We start from the raw sequence: 25,118 nt of genomic DNA, 5'->3' as shown, positions 1-25,118 counted from the left end.
GACTGGGTGGAGTGATACTGAACTACTCATGAGAGGCTCAGGAAAAGATCAGTTGTGTAATCAAATGATTGCAGCACAAAGAGAAAACTTAGCAACCCGTTGTTTACACAACTAAACAGGCACTTGGGGAAGGCAGAGGTGATGGAGATACTGACCTTGGCTACACTCCGGACTGTGAAGTGCGAGCGTAGTCGGGACTGTGAAGCGCGAGCATAGTCGTGCTGTATGTACTCCACCTCTCTGAGGGGAATAGCTTGCAGCGCTGCGAGCAAGCGTGCAGCGCTGCAGGCTCTGATTACACGGGTGCTTTACAGCGCTGTACTCGCCGCGCTCAGTGGGGTGTTTTTTCACTCCCGAGTGCAGCAAGTTGCAGTGCTGTACACCACCAGTGTAGCGAAGGCCCTAGTGTATGTCTTCACTACCAACGAGCTCTCCCAGTGCTGTAAAAACACACCACTCCCATGAAGGGAGGCTTCTGGCACTGGTGCAGTCTACACTGCCACTTTACAACGCTGAAACTTGCATCGCTCAGGGGGGTGTTTTTTCACACCCCTGAGCGAGAAAGTTTCAGCACTGTAAAGTGGCAGTGTAGACAAGGCCACAGGGTTTCTTTTGGGAATAGATCCTGGTCTTCACTGGGAGGTAGGAGAGGAAGAGAAAGTGTGCGTGAGTTAATCTGAGGTAACCTTCAACGTGGCCTGCTAACTCAGATGAAAACTACAAACTGCCTTGTCTGTGTCATGCTTTTCCTCACGTTAGTTAATTCAAGTTAAAAATACATAACTTTTTTTCATAATGAAGATAAGGCCTGTGAGATTTTGTTTTCTAAGGCCTGCCCAACACATAGTCTTTATTCCAATTTAATTATGTTAGTTTAGACCTAGACACCCAGGAAATAAGACATACCAGAATAAGCCCCTTTATACCATTATAACTAACTATGTCCACATTACCGGTTGCATCAATTCAACTATTCATGGTTGTGCTAGTTCTGAGCTGAGGCTGTTTTGAACTTGTAATCACAGAAAACAGCTTAGTGGGGTCTGAAGGACTGACTCCTATCAGACTCCTGGTAAGCTTATTAGAATGCATGTAAGTAAGTTTTCTCTGTAATGCTTTCACCTTAAGAATAAATGTCCTTCCTTCTAAAGAGTTGTGTGGTAACTTGAGACTGCTGGCAATTAGTTATCACAGCCTTTGAAAAGAAATCAGAGAGCAGATGCTGGCTGCTTGAGGCAGTCTGGCTTGCTGGGGATATCACAGTGTAAACTGGGAACGGTGCTATCTGGAAAAAAACCAGATCGGGGGGAGGGAGATGTGCATCTCTGTCCAAGAGAGTTGATAGCTGAGGAGCCAGGAGTGGGTAGCTTTTGTTGATCATGGACGGGGAATATAGGTGCAGTTACCCTGAACTTTTCTGAAATGTAAGTCTCCATGCTCTCTAGTTTTGGAACCGTACAGCTGAACAACCACAGTCTTTGTAATTCCCAAACTTCCCCAAACACATGCTGGTCTCCTCTATTCTACAGTATAGAAGACATTTCTATATACAATATATTTTTTTTTTGTTTTGGTTTTTAATTTGCCTAATTTGCCACAGATACTGGGAACTTTGCCAAGAGGTTAGTTGATTTCACCAATTGCAATAGGTATTTCCAGCTGTCCACAAACTAAGTCATCGGTTGCTTGGATAAGTCCCTACTCCTTTGTCCTGTTTGGAGGAAGCAAAGGGATGATCTACACACACGCTGCAGTGTGTCTGGTGAAGATGCTCCATGACGATGGGAGGGAGCTCTCCTGTTGGCATAATAAAACCACTTCTGTGAGAGGCAATAGCTATGTCAGCAGGAGACGCTTTCTTGGGGACACAGCGCTATCCACATTGGCGCTTATGTCGATGTAACTTACCTCGCTCCGGGGGGTGGTTTATTCACAACCCTGAGCAACATAAATTACACTGGTCTACAATTTTTGAGAAGTTGTCTGCTTCAGAGATAAAATGTGCTATTTATTATGTATTTTGATGTGCTGAATTCAAATATAATAATTAAAACAACTGATTAGCTACTGTTTCTAAGATATTTAAGTTTTTACATTTTATGTCTATGTATATTGTGTAGATAGTAGAGTTTTAATCATACATGGTAAACCTAGGTCTTTTCATGTGTTCATGGTTGCTTTACATGATAATATTTCACCTGTCCTGTTTATGTAACACTTTAAAAATCAGCAAAAGGGTTATATAAATAAAATTTATTATGGAAACAAAAAGGCAAAAAACTATTATGTACATAGTTTAGTCCTATTCAGTGTCTACTTGGCGCTTCTTGGCTTGTCTCTTGTATTCATTAAAAGAAGCATCTCTTGTCACTGTCCAGCAATAGTCTGCAAGCATTGACTGGCTCCATTTGCCCTGATAGCGTTTCTCCATTGTTGCAATGTCCTGGTGAAATCGCTCACCGTGCTCGTCGAGCACTGCTCTGCAGTTCGGTGGAAAAAAAATCTAGATGAGAGTGCAAAAAAATGTATCTTTAGTGACATGTTGCAACCAAGGCTTTTGTATGCCTTGAGGAGGTTTTCCACCAACAACCTGTAGTTGTCTGCCTTGTTGTTTCCGAGAAAATTTATTGCCACTAACTGGTAGGCTTTCCATGCCGTCTTTTCCTTGCCACGCAGTGCATGGTCAAATGCATCATCTCGAAGAAGTTCACGAATCTGAGGATCAACAAAGACACCTTCCTTTATCTTAGCTTCACTTAACCTTGAAAATTTTCCACGGAGGTACTTGAAAGCTGCTTGTGTTTTGTCAATGGCCTTGACAAAGTTCTTCATCAGACCCAGCTTGATGTGTAAGGGTGGTAACAAAATCTTCCTTGATTCAACAAGTGGTGGATACTGAACACTTTTCCTCCCAGGCTCCAATGACTGTCGGAGTGGCCAATCTTTCTTGATGTAGTGGGAATCTCTTGCACGACTATCCCATTCGCAGAGAAAACAGCAGTACTTTGTGTATACAGTCTGCAGACCAAGCAAGAGAGCAACAACCTTCAAATCGCCACAAAGCTGCCACTGATGTTGGTCATAGTTTATGCACCTCAAAAGCTGTTTCATGTTGTCATAGGTTTCCTTCATATGGACTGCATGACCAACTGGAATTGATGGCAAAACATTGCCATTATGCAGTAAAACAGCTTTAAGACTAGTCTTCGATGAATCAATGAACAGTCTCCACTCATCTGGATCCTGAACGATGTTGAGGGCTGCTATCACACCATCGATGTTGTTGCAGGCTACAAGATCACCTTCCATGAAGAAGAATGGGACTAGATCCTTTTGACGGTCACGGAACATGGAAACCCTAACATCACCTGCCAAGAGATTCCACTGCTGTAGTCTGGAGCCCAACAGCTCTGCCTTACTCTTGGGTAGTTCCAAATCCCTGACAAGGTCATTCAGTTCACCTTGTGTTATGAGGTGTGGTTCAGAGGAGGAGGATGGGAGAAAATGTGGGTCCTGTGACATTGATGGTTCAGGACCAGAAGTTTCAGCCTCTTCCTCTTCCTCATCTGACTCAAGTGAGAATGATTCTGGAGCATCAGGAACCGGCAGTCCTTCTCAGTGGGGTACTGGGCGTATAGCTGATGGAATGTTTGGATAATGCACAGTCCACTTTTTCTTCTTTGACACACCTTTCCCAACTGGAGGCACCATGCAGAAGTAACAATTGCTGGTATGATCTGCTGGCTCTCTCCAAATCATTGGCACTGCAAAAGGCATAGATTTCCTTTTCCTGTTCAACCACTGGCGAAGATTTGTTGCACAAGTGTTGCAGCATGTGTGTGGGGCCCACCTCTTGTCCTGGTCTCCAATTTTGCAGCCAAAATAAAGGTGATAGGCTTTCTTAACCATAGTGGTTATACTGCGCTTTTGTGATGCAAAAGTCACTTCACCACAAACATAGCAGAAGTTATATGCACTGTTCACACAAGTATGAGGCATCTCTGCTCACTTTGACTAAACAGAAATGTGTCCCTTTGCAAAATCAAACACTGACAAATAAGAGAGCACGACACTGTATGATTTCTAGAGCTGATATAGGGCAATTTGTTCAGCAGAGTGATGTAAGCTTCGTTATGATTGCATCATCCATGACTTCTAGGAATAACATGATGCAATTCATATCATGTATGACGCAATACCAGCTTCAGATTGCATCATTCATTGTTTTGCCTAAAAAGCAAGTACAGTCCAAACCCAGTCATAGATTTATTCATAGATCCAGTCAAAGATGTATTTTAGTCCTTTCTGGTTTAAATTGAGATCCCTTCCCTTTATAACTCACTTATCCTCCGCCATTCCCAAGTCAAGGGTTGTATATACTGACCCAATAGCATATCTTGAAAACTAGAGCCAATCAACAATATTAAGCATCATTTTCGTTCTCAGTGACCCAGAATTAGTAAAGTTTGACTACATTTATTTCACAAGCATTTTGGCTGTAGAGCAGTGTTATGCCAACATAAGCCGTAGTGTAGACATAGCCAAAGAGGCACTTTTGGAAGGGAGTATTTGTACCTGAAGTTGTCTTAAGTACAGCGGTTTCCAGTAGAGCTGGCCAAATCACAGGATTTTCAGTTCACAGGAAATCTTCTGTTTTTTTAAAACAAGGTTTCACTATGATTCAGAACAAAACCACATTTTTCTAAATTTGCCATGAACAAGGAATCGTGAAAAAAATTTAATTTTGAAAACATCAAAACATCTGCTCCCTAGGATCCCCCCCACAGCTGCTTAGTGAAATTGATATTCTTGTCAGTTTCCCTGCTACAGCAGCATTGAAAATCAATAAGAATGTAAATTTCACTTAGCAGCTACTAAGGGCTCTGAGGCACCAGGTGGTGCCAGCTGGTGGAAGAGTCTGGAAGCTCTGGAGTCCCTGGTCTGAGGAAGTCCATATTGTGGAACTAGCCAGGAGCTGCAGACCCTGGAAGCCCATCCCAGGATTTCCAGGCTCATTTTCCTGTGACAGCAGGCCTGGAAGTCCTGGAAGGGTAGGGTTGCCCTGAAGACACAAACGCTGGACGACTGGAGTCCCGGGCCTCAGGCAGCCCAACACATGGGGTCTCGCTGCCTCTCCGGCTCCTCTGGAGCTGAGGGGAAGGCAGCAGGGAGGCAGAGTGCCCTGGCTCTCCGCCAGGCAACCATCTAGGAAAGTTTTTTGTCAATTTCACTGGTAGAAGATGAAATTGACAAGAGCTATCATTTCAATTTTTCCAAACCAAAAAAAAAAAAAAAAAAAAAATCAAAGTTTTTTGGCAAAACTAAAATTTTCTCATGGAAAAATTTGGTTTTGCAAAAAGGGCATTTTTCATAAGAAAATCATTCTGAGGAAAAGTGTTCAACCAGCTCTAGCTCCCAGCTCGGCTCTTAAGATACCTTTGTTAGCCAACAAGTCATTTACGGTTTCACCGGCTACTAGTGTTAGCCCAATGAAGGCTTATCAGACCAGCACAACAGGCACTGTTGTAAGGAGTCTGCTAGAAGTAGTGGGTACAAATTAAAGGCTTTATGGCCTTTATGGTGGGACAACAAAGGAGGACCACGCATGGCCACTTTATGTCCACTTATTCCACAGACACCCAACTCCTAGTGCCTCCCCACTCACCCATCATCCCTGCTCTCTACGTATTCCAATCTCAAGAACAACTTGGCCCTACCAGCCTGCACTCCAGATAAAAGTCCATCTGGTTAACACCAGCCTCAAGTGCTGCATGGAACCAGCTTCCCAGTGGGAGCGGGGGGAAAGAGATGTGCACCACCACTACAGTAATAGCTCCAACTTTTGGGGGCTCTGGCTCTCCACAGGTACTGCTAGGGAAAAAAAACACATCATTCTGTTGTCTGAATGCCTTTCAAAAACTGCAGCAGCAATCATTTTTATCAATTAAAGAACAAGAGCCAAGCATTCATCCTGGCCTCCATTTTGAGAAAAATACTTAAGAAATGGCACCCAAGGACTTACGAGCGTTTCACCTCTAGCATGGACGGGACAACATAACTCTTAAGGCCAGGTCTACACTCAAAATCTAAGTCCACCCAGCTGTCACTCACAGGTGTGACAAATCCACCTAACACGCACAGTAGATAGTGCTACGTTGACGGAAGAATACTTCCATCAATGTAGCTACTGCCTCTCAGGGGGGTAGATTAAATACACCGACGGAAGAATCCTTCCCAATGCTATAATGAGCATCTACTCTGAAGCGCTGCAGCTGTGCCGCTGTAGCATTTCAAATGTAGACAAGCCCTACCTATGCTAGGGAATAGTGTTTTAGCCTAGCTCAGGTGAAAAGATGCAGCAAGATTCTTCCAGTTGATAGGAGCTGTCACACCACCTTTGACTACATTTAGAAAATCAAAGCACTACTGGAAATGGCTTTCAGAAAAAGTTCACTCAAACAGCTAATGAAAACACTTTAAATACTAATACAGACTCATTAGACAAACAGCTTAATGCCTTTAGAGAAAGCATGTTTGAACCATGATGGAAACAAGGTGACCTTCAAAAGAAGAAAAAATGTTTTGGCTTGTGATCTTTGCTTCTTGATGATGTATAAAAACAGAGTGAAGAGTGTTTTTTTCTTTTTCTTTTTTTTTTTCTTTTTTTGAGGTGGGGAGGTGGCAGAGGGGGATTCCTCCCTCTCTCTCCTTTAAGGGCAGTGTGAAACTGAGGGAAAGGTTCTGCTGGTTTGTTACCAAGGCTTTGTCTACCCCAAAAGATTCTATGCCAATTAGAGTACTCACGAAGTTATGACAAGAAAGAGACAAACCTCAACAATTAAGATAGGGAAAGAAATTTTAATCAGAGCTTGTCTACACTTGAAATGCTGCAGCTGCACCACTGTAGCGCTTCAGGGTAGACACTACCTATGCCTACAGGAGTGGTTCTCCCGTCAACTTAAGTAATTCACCTCCCTGAGAGGCAGTAGCTAGGTCAACAGAAGAATTCTTCCATCAACCTAGCACTAACTGGGACTTAGATCAGCTTAATTACACCACTCAGTGACATGGATTTTTCATACCTCTGAAGAACATAGTTATGGTGACCTATTTTCTAGTGCAGACCAGGCCTTACTGTTCCAAACTCCAGAATACCCAATTAATTTACACCCCTGTACATTACACTTAAATCACACAGTTACAAAAAAAAGTGAGACGTTTGCCCAAATGCTTGACATCAATTGAGTGTTTCTTGGAACTGTCAATATTAACAACATTTAAATGATTTCAAGCAACAGTTAATCAAGGTGAATGGTGAGAACCAGTACATATGAGAGAATAATGGTTTCCAAGAAGCAGTTATGGTCTATCATGTCAAAAATCTAAATCCTTAACAATACCTAAAAAGAAAAGGTAGTTTGAGTCACTGTGTCAATTCACAGACTAAAATGTCAAGAATTAGCATACTAAGAAGGACCTGTCATAACTGTCAGTTTAAAAAAAAAAACAAGAAAAGTACTGAGCTCAAGAGTTTCAAACTCATTCCGCAATGAGGGCCAAATTCTATTTTTACATTATAGTCCATCAGCCAGGTCAGAGATTCAGAGTTACATAATATTCTCAATTTATGATACAACTCCCACTTATAGTTATTTATTATTTGATAAAAAGACCTTACTGATACAGTCAGCATCACTAACATGAAAATATGCTCAGAATAGGCTTAGCATTAGTATCACCACTGCTCAGCCTTAATTTCTATTCCTTCTCGATCCTCCTTTCTGTGTGTGTTTACGCACATGCACAAACATTCCTTTCCCCCCCGCTCTGCATTCCCTTTGTTGCAGTGTCCTCCAATTCCTACCATCTGTGGGTAGGTCTTCACAGCAAATGAAGATGTGATTGTAATGCAGAAAGGCACACCCATGCTAGCTTTAATCTGGTTAGCTTAGATAACATTGGTAGTGAAGTTGTCGTTGCCTGGGCTTCAGTGGGGACTAAGTGCCCCAATACAAGCCCGCCAAGGAACCTGGGTACAGACTCTGGTAGCTAGCCTGAGCCAAAGCATCTTCAATTCTCACTACCTAGCACAGGCTAGATTAAAACTACAGCAGGTATGCCTACCCGCACTACAGTCAAACCTTCATTTGCTGTGTAGATGTACCCTATGAGAGTCAATTCCATTCCCTTCCATCATTAAAATGATAAGAAATGACACAGTAATGTGTCACCATTAGGCTTTAGAGCCAGCACCCCCATTAATCTCACTGGGGGATAAGGGAATTCAGAACTGCCAGGGTTATTGTTTCAGATTATCTACAGACTCAGGAAGGCAGCACTGCATTGTTTCACACTTGGAAGTTTATCTTTGCAACTATGAGAGCGATAAATTTTAAATAAATAAATAAAAACTGAGACACTCCAGAATTTGATTATGCCATGTAGGCCACATACGTATCCCAAAGCAGGCTTGGTTCAGCGTTTCTCAAACTGGGGGTCCTGATCCAAAAGGGCGGGGGTGTCACAAGGCTGTTGTAGTGGGGTCACAAGATCAAAAAATATTGCCAAGGGAAGAAGAGCTGGAGGGAAGGGGGTACAGCAGCTGCTGCTCTCTGGTCACCCAGCTCTGAAGGCACCACCACCACTAACAGCAGCGCAGAAGTAAGGTGGCAATGCTCCTATGAGTATGTACATTAATTTGCTATCACTTTTTTAAGGGGGAAGTGTCATCACAGCCTGAAACATTTGTAAAGGGGAACCCAGCAAAAAAAAGTTTGAGAACCCTTGTGTTAGGTGGACCATTCCATTTTCAGTATGGAAGAGAAGAGTTACATTTACTTAATCCAAAATCAGCTACCTGTAATTAATCTGTATTTTTTATCAACTTTTCAGATTTATCTCACACAGACTATTTATTTGCTTTCTTGACAAAATATATTTGTGGGAGGGCGAACACTAATCTTTTGTCATATTCAACTGTTCACTTTCCTGGTTTTTACTCTCAGACACATTCAAGAGTTCTGTAAAGTACTGAAACTTTTCTGCCTCACAGTTCCTGTGCCAGATGAACGGTAATAGAACTGATAGAGGAATCTAACATGATGTGATTTTCCATCTTTAAGAGTGAAAAAGGACAAAAAAGAGAACACATCTGCTAATCCAGAATAAAATGCGACTACTTAGGGCTTATCTACACAGGAAAATTGACCAGAATAGCTATTGCTAAATAAGCTTTTCTGCAATAAGCTTCTGTTATTCCGGAATAAGTGTCCACAAAGAAAGCTATTCTGCAAATGTTATTCTAGTCAGTTTCCCCATGTAGACAAGCCATTTATAGGACACAAATTTTTTAGTATATAATTTTTAGTATCTGGTGCACCATTCCTTTCTTCTAGTCCAATTTCCCTACTCAAGATAGTTAAGTCCAAAGTGTTACAAAGGGATCTTACAAAACTGGGTGACTGGGCAACAAAATGGCAGATGAAATTCAATGTTGATACATGCAAAGTAATGCACATTGGAAAATATATTCATATAAAATGATGGGATCTAAATTAGCTGTTACTACTCAAGAAAGAGAACTTGGAGTCCCTGTGTATTTCTCTGAAAACATCCACTTAATGTGCAGCAGCAGTCAAAAAAGTGAACAGAATGTTGGGAATCATTAGGAAAGGGACAGATAATAAAACAGAAAATATCATATTGCCTCTATATAAATCCATGGTACGCCCACATCTCGAACACTGCGTGCAGAAACCAAGCACAACTTATAGAAGTTGTAACAGGACATTGCATCCACAATAGCTGTTCTGTTTCAGGTGTATACCAAGCACCATGTTCACATATAACACATCCTAAACCACTGCAGAAGAACTGTGTTGTGGCGGTCCCTGCACAGCTCCCCATCTTCTCCCCTGTCCTATTTTCTTCTTGAAAGACATAAGTGCTTACATTTGACAAGTGAAACAAAAGGGGCTATGGAAAACTGAAATCTCAATGAAACATCATATACCCAGAGTGCAGAATTTCACCCGAGTAGTGGCAGAGGTATTGTGGGACAGTACAGGGACGGATACCTCCAATGCCAGCACTTTCTGTACACATTAGTACTGCAACCATCCAAAATGACGGAATGCCTTGCTTTGAACAGCAAATTAAAACTATGCTGACATCATCTGAGCACCACAGGATTTAGTAGACAGAGCTGGATTAGGAGTCAGCCAAGAATAGAAACCAGATCTCCTCTGTCACTGACCTGTTCTGTGACCTTAGCCAAGTTACTTCACCTCTCTACCTGTTTCCCTCCACTATTTGTCTGTTTTGTCTATTTTATTTATATTATAAACTCTTCAGAGCAGGATCTCTCTCTCGCTATGTCTCTGTACAGTGCCTAAAGGTATACTGGGCTTCTCTTTAAAATGTCCTGTATATCCATGTCCTACAACAAGGACTTAACACTGTTAGCGGCCATAGTTATTAACTAAGCTTTAACCATGCTATGTGTTAAGACAAACTACATTTAGAGACAACCAGTTATCTAACTGGTAAACTTGAGGTTAAAAAGCTGGACTATAGATAGTATGCAGTGTAGCTGTAGCCGTGTTGGTGCCAGGATATTAGAGAGACAAGGTGGGTGAGATAGTATTTTCTATCTTTTAAGTTGGTCCAATAAAAGACATAACCTCATCTACATTGTCTCTGTACTATAGATAGGGCAGACAACATAAAAAAACCACCACCACCATAACCAAACATCAGAAGTTACCTAATCTTTCAACTCACTCCTATTACTATCTTGATTTGAAAATGACTTTCAAAAAACATTTTGACCATATCTGACCACCAGACCATGCTTGCCAAACCAAACTTTGATTGCTCACCTCCACATTTTTTTGAGAGATAACATAAATGGCTCTCCTTTTTTGTAGCATAGACTTTTTTGTAGCATAGACATGACTAAATTTAATTTATCCACACCTGTTATGTACTCTACGTTACAAAATACCTTCTCATAAAGATTCAGAGAGCACATTGTATAGTGGTAACTCAGTAACCAGAAGGCAAGTGTTCCAGGGTGTGCAATGTCTTTCTAATTTCCAAAGTTATGCAACATACAACAGTAAAGTATATCAGGACTTCTGACAATGTCATTTGAAACTAACCTTTACATCTGTCATTTTCCATTCTGTATCCCAATAGCATTCTCATATCTACCGTGCTGTAACAAAATAACTGATCACCATATTTAAATAATGGGGAGATCGTGTTTGTTAGGTAGACTGTTATTGTTGTTATGATATATAGACATATAAAGATATAAATATATACTGTATGTATAACTATCTATTTCACATAATACACCTAAGAAACCAATTTCATCTCCTGGCCAGCCTGATCCAGATGCCTTCCATTGTTTTAGATGCTGGTCCCATTACCAAAATGGTCAAGAGGATTTTCTAGGAAACGCATGAATTTGCCACCAAATTAGACTACAGTAGAGCAAAATGAAAGGCAAATGCAACCTCAACACCTGTTGTTGATGTTACTATTGGCAGTAAGTTGTTAAGAATAGGATTGTGATTGCTTTATAATTTTACTCACCAAAATTACAAAATAAAAGGGACCACTTATAAACAATCTTGAATAAATTCCAAACCAGTTATTACCATGTTACCCTGACCCAAAAGCTCAAGACTAAACACAACCAGCTACCTCTTTTGTTGTTTTTTTTTAATTCAAATATATATTTTATTCATTTTTTAAAATAATGAAGTTACAAATGTAAACGTAGTCATTAGGCATGCTAACGGAATTGTGACATCCTCTTACCAAACATCACTGAGGAAACAAGGGGGCTACTTGAGATCCACTAAGCAGTGGGAATAGATACAGCTAAAAAAATAAAAAGTATGCACTTTATGAGGAAACAAAAGCCACACAGAAAACAAAGGGAAAGTTTCTCTCTTTTGCGGTTCTCTGGTCAATATATGGACAAGTTCAGACTGAATCTGGTACCTGTACACAGATGAATTAAGGTATAATTTGGTTCAAAGCAAAATGAGGCAGAATGGAAGCATATCAAGTGGCAAACTGCTGATTTATTTACTTTGTATTCTGTCTGGTGACTTCCTTCCTTCCTATCTAGATTTTTATGCCACATCCATCAACAGGATTTTTTTTTTTTTTCTTTTCTTCCTCCCTCCTTCCCAAACAATTTTATGTATCTAGAGAACCTGGATGAAGAACAGATGACTAAAAGCTTAAACCAGGCAAGACTGAGGTGATGCTAGTAGGAAGAGCGAAGCATTTTAAAGATCTTCCCTCCTCTACTACCTCCCCCACTGTCAAGGGCATCTTCCCTCCAATTGTGAAGTCAGTCTGCAGCCTTGGATCATTTTCTTCCAATGCCTCTCTGCTACAAGATGCTCAAAAAGTCATAGCAGAAAAAAAAAAAAAAAAAAAAAAAAAATCCATCTGCAACTGACCAGAAGACGGCACAGGATCCGATCAGATATAGAGACCAGGAATTCATTGATTACTGTGGCAGGTCTATATCTAGGAACAGAGCCACACCCTATAAAATACAGCTGCCCATCTACTTTGCAAATGACTATGAAAGTATCACCTCAGTGCTCTTGATGCCCCAAATAATCAAGTTCAAAATCTTTATCCTGATATTCAAAGTCCTCCAAGGGACCGCTATCTAGTTTGAAGATCACTCCTTCTTGCAACCATGACGTCCTATATTCTGTTGGAAGAGTAAGAGCTTATCTGCACTTGAAATGCTACAGCAGCGCAGATCCAGCATTGGAGCTGTGCTGCTGGAATGCTTCAGTGTAGGCACTACCTACACCAACAGGAAGGGTTCTCCCACCAGCGTAGGTAATCCACTTCTCTGAGAGGCAGTAGCTAGGTCGACAGAGGAATTCTTCCATTGGCCTAGCGCTGTGTACACTGGGGGGTTAGGTTGGCTTAACTATCTCACTCAGGAGGTTGGAATTTTCATACACCTGAGCAATTAGGGTGACCAGACAGCAAATGTGAAAAATCAGGATGGGGGTTGGGGGTAACAGGAGCCTATATAAGAAAAAGACCCAAAAATCAGGACTGTCCCTATAAAGTCGGGACATCTGGTCACCCTATGAGCAACGCAGCTGGGCCAATCTAAGTTTAGTGTAGACCAGGCCTAAAATCTGACCAATAGGACGAGGCTTGTGAATGCATGAACTACCACTGGAGCTGAATTTAGCCTACAGTATTCACTCTTACAAAAGATAAAAGTGGTCAAGGCCATTACCACTTTCAGAATTAAATGCAGAACTCAATTCTTTGATTTACCTCTATCTTAATAAGATTTCCCCCACAACCCCGTTCTCTCACACACACAAACAAACAGCCGTATAAACTAAAGAAGTTACCTATCCTAGAGCCTGGAGAGGAAGCAAAATATTGTTATTTCTATTTTTAAGTATGTGGGAGATGCTTGCATACTATAGTGACAGGGACCACAAAAGCACCTACGTGGATACATTTACCAAGGGAGGACAGTCACGTGTCACCCAATAATTTCTATTCCAAACAATCTGGAATATCTTCCATATAGAAATTCATTGTGTTAATGGTGACACTGTTTTAGCATCAGACCTTACCATATCTGCTAAGCCAAAGGTCCAAAGATCTGGAGGTTTTATACAAATTTTGGTATGCCTTAACTGAATAATAATGAATATATATATTACTCCATTTGCTTTTATTTAAAATGAAAAAAAAAAAACATTTACCACTTCAGCCCTCACCACAGTATTAGCTGTTCTGCTACAGAGACAGACATGCTATAAAAGTCAGTAAAAAAATGCACAAGATATTTTGGTGCCTGTTTTGGCCTAGTGAAATTGAAGCATAAACATGAAGTTAAACACTTGAGCCTAAGGTTTCAGAGTAACAGCCATGTTAGTCTGTATCCCCAAAAAGAACAGAAATACTTATGGCACCTTAGAGACTAACAAATGTATTTGAGCATAAGCTTTCATGGGCTACAGTTCACTTCATCAGATGCATAGAACGGAACATTTTATATAGATATATCTATATAAAATGTTCCATATCTGTACATATACATACATATATATATGTACATATATGTACATATATATATATACACACACACACACACACAGAACATGAAAAGGCGGAAGTTGCCATACCAACTCTAAGAGGCCAATTAATTAAGATGAGCTATTATCAGCAGGAGAAAAAAAAAAACTTCGTAGTGATAATCAAGATGGCCCATTTCAGACAGTTGACAAGAAGGTGTGAGGATACTTAACATTAGGAAATAGATTCAATTTGTGTAGTGACCCAGCCACTCCCAGTCTCTATTCAAACACAAGTTAATGGTATCTAGTTTGCAAATTAATTCCAGTTCAGCAGTTTCTCGTTGGAGTCTGTTTTTGAGGCTTTTCTGTTGCAAAATTGCCACCTTTCAGTCTGTTTCTGAGTGACCACAGGTTGAAGTGTTCTCCTACTGGTTTTTGAACATTATGATTCCTTATGTTAGATTTGTGTCCATTTATTCTTTTGCGTAGAGACTGTCTGGTTTGGCCAATGTACATGGCAGAGGGGCATTGCTGGCACATGATGGCATATATCACATTGGTAGAAGTGCAGGTGAACGAGCCCCTGATGGAGTGGCTGATGTGATTAGGTCCTATAATGGCGTCACTTGAATAGATATGTGGACAGAGTGGGCATCGGGCTTTGTTACAAGGATAGGTTCCTGGATTAGTGTTGTTGTTGTGTGGTTGCGGGTGAGTATTTGCTTCAGGTTGGGGGGTTGTCTGTAAGCGAGGACTGGTCTGTCTCCCAAGATCTGTGAAAGTGAGGGATAGTCTTTCAGGATAGGTTGTAGATCTTCGATGATGCGTTGAAGAGGTTTTAGTTGGGCGCTGAAGGTGACGGCTAGTAGCGTTCTGTTATTTTCTTTGTTGGGCCTGAAGGTGACTTCTGGGTACTTCTGGCTCTGTCAATCTGTTTTTTCACTTCAGCAGGTGGGTATTTTAGTTTTTAAAATGCTTGATAGAGATCTTGTAGGCGTTTGTCTCTGTCTGAGGGATTGGAGCAAATGTGGTTGTATCTTAGAGCTTGGCTGTAGACAATGGATCATGTGGTGTGTCCTGGATGGAAGCTGGGAGGCATGTAAGTAAGTATAGCAGTCAGCAGGTTTCCGGTATAGGGTGGTGTTTATGTGACCATCGCTTATTAGCACAGTAGTGTCCAGATAATGGACCGCTTGTGTGGATTGGTCCAGGCTGAAGTTGATGGTGGGATGGAAATTGTTGAAATCATTGTGGAATTCCTCAAGGGCTTCTTTTCCATGGGTCCAGATGATGAAGATGTCATCAATGTAGTGGAAGTAGTGTAGGGGTGTTAGGGGACAAGAGCTAAGGAGGGAAAATGCACTGTGCAGTGTTCCCTCTAAGCTACGCGGCTGCATGGCCAACCAAGAGTCAATCAAGTGCTGTGCACCTGATTAGTAGAGCTGCGCGCATCCAGACTTGTGTTCAGGTGCCCCACGCTGTTCTGTAGCCACATTACTCCGGCCCTCTGCCTTGAAGCCCCCTGGTTAGCTGCTCCCGGGACCCTCCTGCTTGCTGTGCAGAGCCGAGGGGGGTGCTGATATCAAGGAGTCCCTCTCCCCCCCGCCCATGTACCCCATCTCCGCAGAGCAGGGAAGGGGAGACGGGGCTCAAGAGCAGGATGGAGCAGCTGAAGGAGCCTTCAGACCGGTGAGCGTCTCTGCTCAAAGAGACAGCGCAGTCTCTCATACATTTTCCCAGAAGCCAGTACACACACACACACACCTCCCAACACATACTTTTGTTATTGTTGTTGCTGTTACTTCTTGGTACTTCCTGCAATGCATATATATTCTCTGTAATGTTATTCTTTCAAAATGCTGTTCTTTTAGTTTTTTGACTGGTCTATGCATTTCATAATTTTATTTCTCTCTTTATCCTTAAATTCAATTCGTTGCGTAGTGAATTCTAAAATGCCTTCCCTGTCCTGGCTGGAGTAATTATCCCTATTGTCATTTTTTTTAATATATATACACACACATACACACACAAAAAACCGAGAGAGAGAGAGAGGTTTTTTGTTTCTACTGGTGGCGCACATCTAGACATTACCTTGATATTGGTGCACATAACAAAATTCATTCCGCACATAGATGGAAAAATCTTTAAGGGAACATTGGCACTGTTCCACTCACCCAAACAAATAAAAACACCCATGTTAACTCCATTCATGTTACACACCCAAAGCAGCCCCACGCAGCTGAAACCCTGATATTCCTGGTTCCTTTGGGATGACACACTCTCTCTGGGAGCTGCGACTCACAAGGCCCTGCTGTGCCACTAGCCATATGTTGTTGCTGTTGCTCTTCCCCACAGCTCTTACGAAGTACCCTCTGCACACAGAGAAAGCGAGGTGTGTTATCCCAGCATCCTGTAGTCTCTACTTTTGCCTACTGACAAAGTAGAGGTGAAACATTCTAGCCACACACGCTCACCAGTTCCCTTCTGACAGGTCTCCCTTCACCTTTATCTGCCTCTTTGTCTCTCTTTCCCCTGCTTCTCCTTTTGAACATTTTCCCTTGGAAGGAGTACCTGTTTCCTATAACCAAGGGGTGGTCAGCAGCAGCAGGAAACAAGAGAAGGGAGAGAGAAGAAGCCAGTGCCCTCAACTCAGGGGTACTCAGCAGAGGCAAGGTGGGCGTAGTGGTAAAAGAAGCAGATTTACTTAATGCCGTGGGGCTTGGCATCAGCAGCAGGGAAGAGGTGGAGGCTGGAAAATAATCTCCTCTTTGACCCCCTACTGTGGGGGTTGTGGCATCTGTGTGAAGGACCAGGAAGGGACTGCATTTGCCTGTGTCATACCAAGCATGAGCTATCCCTCTCCCCACAGCTCCTCGTTACTATGGGTCTCAGCCCTGGACTGGAGCAACTCAGTTGAGACCACAAAGACCATAAAGTGTATGAAAAAGAAGCACCTCAGTCTTATTTGCTGGTGAGCCTCCCACTTCTCAGAACATTCAGGCATGCATTCAGGAGCCCCAAAATCAGAAGACCAAGCAGGTCTGGTCCAAGGAAAACTGGAGACTTAATAAGTATGCCTTCTGAGTACTAAAAACCAAATATATAACCAAATGAGCATGACATTCCTACAAAGCAGTAGCTAGAATTACAACAGCATCGTGGTACTAGCTCCGAGTACTACCTTTAGTCAGCAACAATGATAGCACAAATCACCAGCAACATGATCAAAAGAGAGCATGTATTACTGTCATTCTGGTAGCATGACTAGTAACGTAACCTCTGCCTGGCACACACTGTTATTCTCACTTTGAGGGCTGAGTTAGCAGGAACTTTGGTGGCATCAGTGGTTAGTGCTGCAACCACTAGTTAGTGCTACATGTCTAGTGGCAGGGAAAGAGCTTGAGTCCTACCTGTAGTGAAATTAAACTAAAAAAAATTAAATTTCCTGACTTCCTGCACACAAACAGCTGCTAAAATCACCACAGGACTCAAGGACTCCTAGTTAACTCTTCCCCTGCAGTGAAACTAATATGGAAGAGCCAAGAGGCCCCAGTGCAAGAAGGTCCTACTCATACCACGTGTACCAGTAGGTAAGAGTGAACTCCAATGACTTACCCACATTTAGTGCTTGTATCATGCCAGTTTATAGGGCATATGTGACAGCAGTGCTGAAAGCTGATATCACATTGTTATTATGATTTCACACTCAAGATTCTAATTATGCATCTTTTCAGAACACACACAAACATCATGGGCATAGCAATAAGCAAACTAGAAAAAGTTGGCATCATGACAATTTTGATTACAGCTTCTTGTACTGACACGTGAAGCCTTTGGATGTGTGCACTGGAAAAAAAAATTGCTTAAGGATGATCTTACAGCAGTGGTGGGCAACCTGTGGCCCACAGTCCGCGCCACTTCCAGCAGCTCTCATTGGCTGGGAACAGCGAACCGCGACCACTGGTAGCTGCGGGCAGCCGTGCAAAAGTAAACAAACTGTCTGGCGGGCCACCAGCGGATTACCCTGACGGGCCGTGTGCAGCCCACCACTGTTTTACAGGCTTTTTAGCTACTGGGAGGAGTATTTAAATGTATTTCAATTTACTTCTAATCATTTAAGCTATTTGCTTGCTTTTCAGTACTCTGTTTAGTGCCATTGTCCAAGCTAGTCTATTTGAATTTCCAAAACACAAAGCAAACGTTTAATTTAAATTAAAGTCAAATTATTTCCACTGAATTTTGTTTTCCATGATTGTGCCAGAAGCTGGCTTGAAAACCAAAGAGATGGCAGTATTCCACTTATCTAATAGACACATGCCATACAAGTTGCCCTAGTGCAAACAAGCCCTTCCAATATATCACCAACCTGATCTGAAGTGACAACTACTATTCAGTCTCCCTCCGCACAGTTGCCAAGTGGCCCAAAGACATCAGTTAGTCCAAACTGTGATGTGGATACCCACCTACTTGAAACAAAACTAGAAGTACTAACTTAGGATATGTCTACACTTAAACCACCACTGTGGCACAGTTACACCTGTGCTGCTGTAGCACTTCAGCATAGCACTACCTACACCGAGAGGAGTGCGCCCATCAGCATAAATAATCCAACGCCCCAAGAAGCAGTAGGTAGGTCAATGGAAAAATTCTTTCATTGACCTAGCACTGTCTACACAGTGGTTAGCTCAGCATAAGAGTGGATTTTTCACACCCTTGACACTATGTCAATGTAAGTCCCACAATGAAGACAAACTCTTATTTTATATAATAGCCACATGGTAAAATTTTCAGTCACTACTAACAGAGGCTGGATTCAAACTGTGAACTCCGGGGTGAAAGACTCCATTATCTCATTACTAGTATCTTGAGACACTTCCCTTTCATTTAATTATTTTTTAAAAAATAGACATGCCGACATTAGAATCACATTAGATTTTTTTAATGTAATCTCCCCATGGCCATTCGCCACACTCTTAGCCAGTGTTTTTCAACGACTGGTCCCTGATATTTCCCTGACACAATATAGCAGTGGTTCTCAAACTTTTGTACTGGTGACCCCTTTCACATAGCAAGCCATAGAGAGCCTCTGAGTGCGACCCCCCCCCCTTATAAATTTTAAAAAACTTTTTATATATTTAACACCATTAGAAATGCTGGAGGCGAAGCGGGGTTTCGGGTGGAGGCTGGCAACTCTCAACCCCCCTATGTAATAACCTCGCAACCCCCTGAGGGGTCCCGACCCCCAGTTTGAGAACCCCTGCAATACATGAAGGCAGCAAGCCGGTCCTTGGTATCAAAGAGATTGAGAAACACTGCTCTAAACCTACAAATTTAGGCCAAATCTATTTGTCTGTATATTTTTTTCTGAAGTGTGCTCTTACAAGACTACCAGTTTTCTCTTTGACCAAATTTTGAACAAGATTCTATAGTCTTGGGCCTTATTCTATGTGTCCCACTGTATTTTCCCCATGTCTATATAGCAATCAGCACTACACCCATTAATCCAAAAGTAGTTTTGCTAGTCTCATTTAAAGTACTAGGAACATTTCCTTTGACTTATATGTCCATCAATGAATGCCTGGCAGCATCTAATTTTCCCAGTGTCACCTGCTGTTAAAGGCATACTGTCAAGTCTGATAAATCAAAAACAGAATACTTTTAAAATCTGATATTTAATAGGAATATTATCTGATGCGCAGGTCTGATGACATAGGGAAAACAAACTACCTAGTGACAAGTGACATGCAAGACCTTGATTAAGTGGACATTTTAGAATATTTAATTCTGGAGGGATTAAAAACATACCCAATAACAAGCTGGAATAAAGACTATAGCATATATCCTCTACAAAACTATTACTTTAAAGATATTCTGATTTTTGGCTTACTGTATCTGACAGTGTCTTAACACTGCGGAATTTAATTTAATACCCCCCCCCCATCTCCCACCCAAGCTTTCTCCTGCTGTTTTGTAACAGGACTAATAAGAAGTATTTGTCACTCATCTTAAATATATGTACTTTTAATTCCATAATCAATTTACCTATCCATATTCAGTGCAAAGTTATAGTACTTTTTCTTTTCTTTTTCTTAAATAAATAAAATAAATTAAATAAATAAATAAATAAATAAGACTTCCCAGTTTGGAATCATAACATTTCATGCTTGCTGCACATTCTTCTTCCAGTTCACTGAAAGGGCAAAATTGGACCCACTAATGAGCTATGTGATATTAAACTAGTCACCTCCTAATTCACACATGTTCCATCAACACATACTTTCATGTCTCTGAAATCCAACTGAGCTCTTTATATACTCAGATACTCTTCATCACTCCTTTTTTCCTGGTCACATACTTGCCAGCTTTTATAGACAAGTTTTTTTTTTTTTTTAAATTGGTCTAATATCAAAGATTTTCGAAAAGTCTAGGTACTTTTGTTTCCCAGACACCCAGTTAGTTGAGCTCATTTCAAACATACAGACATTTGTTAGATTGCTATACCCTTTTATGAAAAAACTGTGTTGACCTATAAATTATACCATAGTTTACTACAGGGATAATACATTAACATTTGTCTTGCTTATTCTTGTAACAATCCAGCATGTCCAAAACAAGACTGTTTTTGACAGAACTACATGGATGCATTCACATAACAAGCTTTTTATGACCAAGATTGCATGAGCGTATTCTGGGACTTTTCAAACATGTCCCAGAACCAGTTCTCAACTTGTTGCTGGAAAGAGGACCGTGGGGTAATTTAAAAATGAGAGCCACTGCACTGTATGATGGTGTTAAAACAATTGTCTGAACTGGGTCAGCTGTTACAATCATGGCTGTCTTTTTTTGGATAAACCTTTGTAGATTCCAGTTCACTCACACCTGAGCGTAAAACCTCATCCCAAGTGTTGCAATTAATTCATAAAATTAAGTTTTGTAAATTGACTGACACAGCTGTTGTTTGTGGCTACAAATCACTACTAGTTCAAAGAATTCTAATCCATGGTTATCTACAATGCCTTTTAACCAATGTACAGCACAGAGAGCCTGTGTGTTCCTAGGGTGCCTCTGGTTCATATCAAGGATTATCCCACTACTGAAGTCAACATTACAACTTCAAAAGTTTTTTTTCCCACTTACTTAATTGGCCTCTCAGAGTTGGTAAGACAACTCCCACCTGTTCATGCTCTCTGTATGTGTGTATATATAGGTTCTCAATATATGTTCCATTCTATATGCATCCAAAGAAGTGGGCTGTAGCCCACGAAAGTTTATGCTCTAAAAAATTTGTTAGTTTCTAAGGTGCCACAAGTACTCCTGTTCTTATTACAACTACTGAAACCTACAGAAGTTAGAATTGTAAAAGACCTTTACAATAATCTAATCTAGTCCCCTTGACAACACAGAATTGTTTCCTACTTTACGTTGTATAATCTGGTTTAATCCAGTTTCTTGGTTCTTCTCTACAAATAACTTTGGTGCTCTCTGATACATCAGAACCTCCCTCTTTCCCAGTAAGGTCTTGAATATTTTTATTATTTGTCTGAATACTTCCTTCAGATTTCTAGGACACCTCTTGTCTGATCTTTGATTCTTATATCCCCAAGAGTTCTGATACTGTTATTTCTTCTTTTTTAAGGCAAGTCCATGATTTTTCATCTACCTTTGGAACCATCAGGGTAAAGATCCATAAAGTGTGTGTAGTGTGTGAAAGTATATCAATATTCTCCTCTAGCTACCTCTTAAAAGACCTACAATCTCTTTATCCAACTTTAAAAATGCAACTTTCTTGACTGCAAAGACAAAAGGGAAAAGTAATACGTTAAATCATTAAAAAATTCCTTAACTATTCACAAAAGTATCCCACACAGATTAAAGGGACATCAATCTGATATCTAGTAATGTTAAATTTTAAAAAAGTTTGTAATAATTTTTAAGCCTTACAGGAGAGACTCTCTCTTGAAAAGTAGTTTACTATGAAAAAGCAGAAAGAACACAGGACAAAATGCTGATATATTGTGTTACAAGCGCTGCAGGGTAATATTTGTGTAAAACTGAAATTCTACTTGACCGATGAAAAATAATTTAATAGAAACATTTCCACTGGTTTTAGATTTCTTAAAAGCTTATTTTCACTGATCTAGGGACCCAATCCTGAAAGCTGCTCCTTCTGGGCAGACTCCTGTGTCTGTATGGACTTTATTGAAGTCAATGGGTCTACCCACAAAGCAGGTTGCAGGACTGAGACCTAAATCTGAAGGACTTGTTAACCATATAACATGCTAAGTATTCTTTTGTCCCCACCTTAAAGTTAACTTGGTTTTAATGTTTCCAGCTCTACTCTTTAACCAGAGTTTTCTAATAGTCATGTCCCAATAGTACTTTCTTACTGTAGATTACTTTTTACATTCCATAGTTCACATGTGCTGAAGACACAACTATTATCATAGACTTCACATCACTGCATTTATTATTGTTTTAAACAGAAACTAAGCATACATCCTGTTACCAATGCTGAATTGCACACTGAGGCTTCTTTTATAGTACTACAACACAAGATTAATTCTTTTTCAAACACTAAGATCTTTCCCATCCCTTCCGGGGAGGAAGAAGATTCAAGAAAGAAATGCATGCAAGTTAGTTCACTTTCCATGTCTCATATGCTACACCACCACTAAAACAAACTTTCCTAACGCTAAAAGAACAGGAGTACTTATGGCACCTTAGAGACTAACAAATTTATTAGAGCATAAGCTTTTGTGGACTACAGCCCACTTCTACAGACTAACACGGCTTCTACTCTGAAACCTTTCCTAACGCTGCCTTTTATGTGTCTCCTAGGCCCTCAATTTTAATACAGCATCAGTCCTCAGAAATCCAGTTTCTACAGAGCTACAGCCCATCACATAAAGGTACACTCAAATTCATCACTAAGATATCTACTGAGCACAAAAGCCTAAAAAGCTTAAATTTTAGCCATCCAATTTCTATGACACATCAAATCAGCTGTACAACAGCCAAGTACATAGCACGACAAACAACCAAGCGACCTTAAAACAAGTGGAAAACGCAACCTGCCTGCAAGTATTTTCTTAAGATAACCTGCCTTTGAGATTATTACATGACACGCCAAGGACTCTCAGGCGGCGGCAGCAGCTACCAACTACTGCTGCATTTCCCCACAACTCATCAGCTCCTGCTTGTCCCCGTTCCCCCCTTCCCTACCTCCACGCAGACATTATTAGAGGAAAACTTTGGCCGGCCAGCCACACACACGTGTAGGGACGAAGCAGGAGCAGCTGAGCATGGCCACCTCCTCCTTCTCCCACAATGCAACGTGGGCTTCCACATTTTAAGTTATTTCCTCTCAGGATCAAGCCCAAGAAGCCAAAAACCCACCGCAAAAAAGCTCCCCGCACCCCAGGATGCGGTGCCACCCCCGGGGCAGACACTCGCTCCCTGCCCCCCTTTGCACCCACGTTTCATTCAAGGCCCCGACACGCCCGGAGCTTCCGGCTGCGGCGAGTGTGATGGAACCGCCCCTGGGCTCGCCGCCCCTCAGCCCAGCCCAGCCCAGCCCAGCCCCGCCGGCCGGTCGGGGAGGCGCAGCCCCTGTGTGGGGCGAGGGAGCCGGCGGTACTCACACGCGTCGATCTCCTCCGGCAGGTCCTCCTGCAGCAGCGACAGATCTAGGGGGAAAGACACAATGAGACGCACCCGCAGCCTCGACGCGCCCCCCGGCCCCCTCCCCCCTCCATGCGCAGGGGGGCCCCGCGCGTCGCCCCACAGCCGCCCCCTCCCCGCACGCACAGGGGCCGCTCCCCGCGCCTGGCGGAGCGGGGGAGGGGGGGCGCTGCCCGTGCCCGGGCATAGCTGGCGGTGTGGGGGGAGAGGGCGGTGCCAGGGCCTCCCCGGCGCGCGGGAGGGCAGATGGTACCTACCCGCCATCTTGCCGTAGGCCCCCGCCCGGTGCTACATGGAAGCCGCCGCGACAGGAGGAGGGGAGGCCCCGTACGGTCCGGGCCCACTGGCGGCGTCTCCTAGTGTCCCCGAGAGAGACTCGCAGGCAGCGAGCGAGGGAGGGGTCTGAGCCGGACACGCCGCTCCCGCCTCCGCCAGGGAGAGTCACACAAGCGCGGCCCTCCCCGCCCCTCGCTCCTGACTGACTCACGGAGCCGCCTCCAGGGCAGCGGCTGGGGACCCGCCCGGCCCTACAGGGGACAGCCAGGGCACGCACCCTGCCCCGGCACTGCCCGCCTGGCGCGGGGAGTATTTCACACTTGGCCCTGGCTCTGCACTTCCTCTCCAGACCAACGCCGCCTGGCCCGGGAACTGCGCCCTGGTGCTTCCTTCCCGCAACCCCGCACGCTGGGCCCTGGCACTTCCCCCAGACCCCACACACTGCCCCTGCCCTGGCACTTCCTTCCCCCAGCCCCGCACACTGNTTCACACTGCCCCTGCCCTGGCACTTCCTTCCCCCAGCCCTGTGCCCTGGCACTTCCCCCAGACCCCACACGCTGGGCCCTGACACTTCCCCACTCCTCCACACTGCCCCGGTGCTGTGCCTCCTTCCCCTCCACCCTACACACTGTGCCCTGGCACTTCCTTCCCCCAACCCTGCATGCTGGGCCCTGGAACTGTGCCTCCTTCTGCAAACTCCACACACTGTCCTGGCATTTCCTTCCCTCAAACCCCGCACATTGGGCCCTGGCACTTCCTTATCCAAACCCCACATGCTGGGCCCTGGCACTGCGCCCCCTTCCCTCAACTCTGCACCCCTGGCCTGGCGCTGCACCTACTTCCCTCAACCCTGCACACTGGGACCTGGTTCTCCGTCCCCCCCAGCCCTGCATGCTGGGATTTGGCACTGCACCCATTCACCCAATCCCACACGCTGGACCCTGGCACTGCACTTTCCCCCAGACCTTGTTACTTGGCTCTGACATGAATTTCCCCTAAGCTGGGACTGCAGTGTGGCTCCCTACCCAGCTACTTGGTACTGACATCCTTTCCCCTTTGCTTGGC

General features: G+C 42.9%; 1 protein-coding gene across 5 annotated transcripts in view; it reads right to left on the bottom strand.

The window, feature by feature from the left end:
- Nucleotides 1-24,294, bottom strand: part of PPP4R1 (protein phosphatase 4 regulatory subunit 1) — a 100,386-nt gene extending 76,092 nt beyond the window's left edge. Inside the window, exons 1-2 of one of the 5 annotated variants that reach the window (XM_034762605.1) lie at nt 24,035-24,294; nt 23,738-23,782 (exon numbers count right to left, since the gene is read on the bottom strand). In XM_034762605.1, coding sequence (XP_034618496.1) covers nt 23,738-23,782; nt 24,035-24,041 — 52 coding nt within the window. In that variant the 5' untranslated portion in view covers nt 24,042-24,294. Of the gene's footprint in view, nt 1-23,318; nt 23,337-23,572; nt 23,595-23,737; nt 23,783-24,034 lie in introns of those variants that run through there. The other 4 variants (XM_034762607.1, XM_034762611.1, XM_034762606.1 and 1 more) reach the window with 4 other exon arrangements.
- Nucleotides 24,295-25,118: the final 824 nt, after the last annotated feature.

Source organism: Trachemys scripta, chromosome 2, assembly GCF_013100865.1.
Source record: "Trachemys scripta elegans isolate TJP31775 chromosome 2, CAS_Tse_1.0, whole genome shotgun sequence".
NCBI lineage: Eukaryota > Metazoa > Chordata > Testudines > Emydidae > Trachemys > Trachemys scripta.
This window is presented reverse-complemented; position numbering and strand designations above follow the sequence as displayed.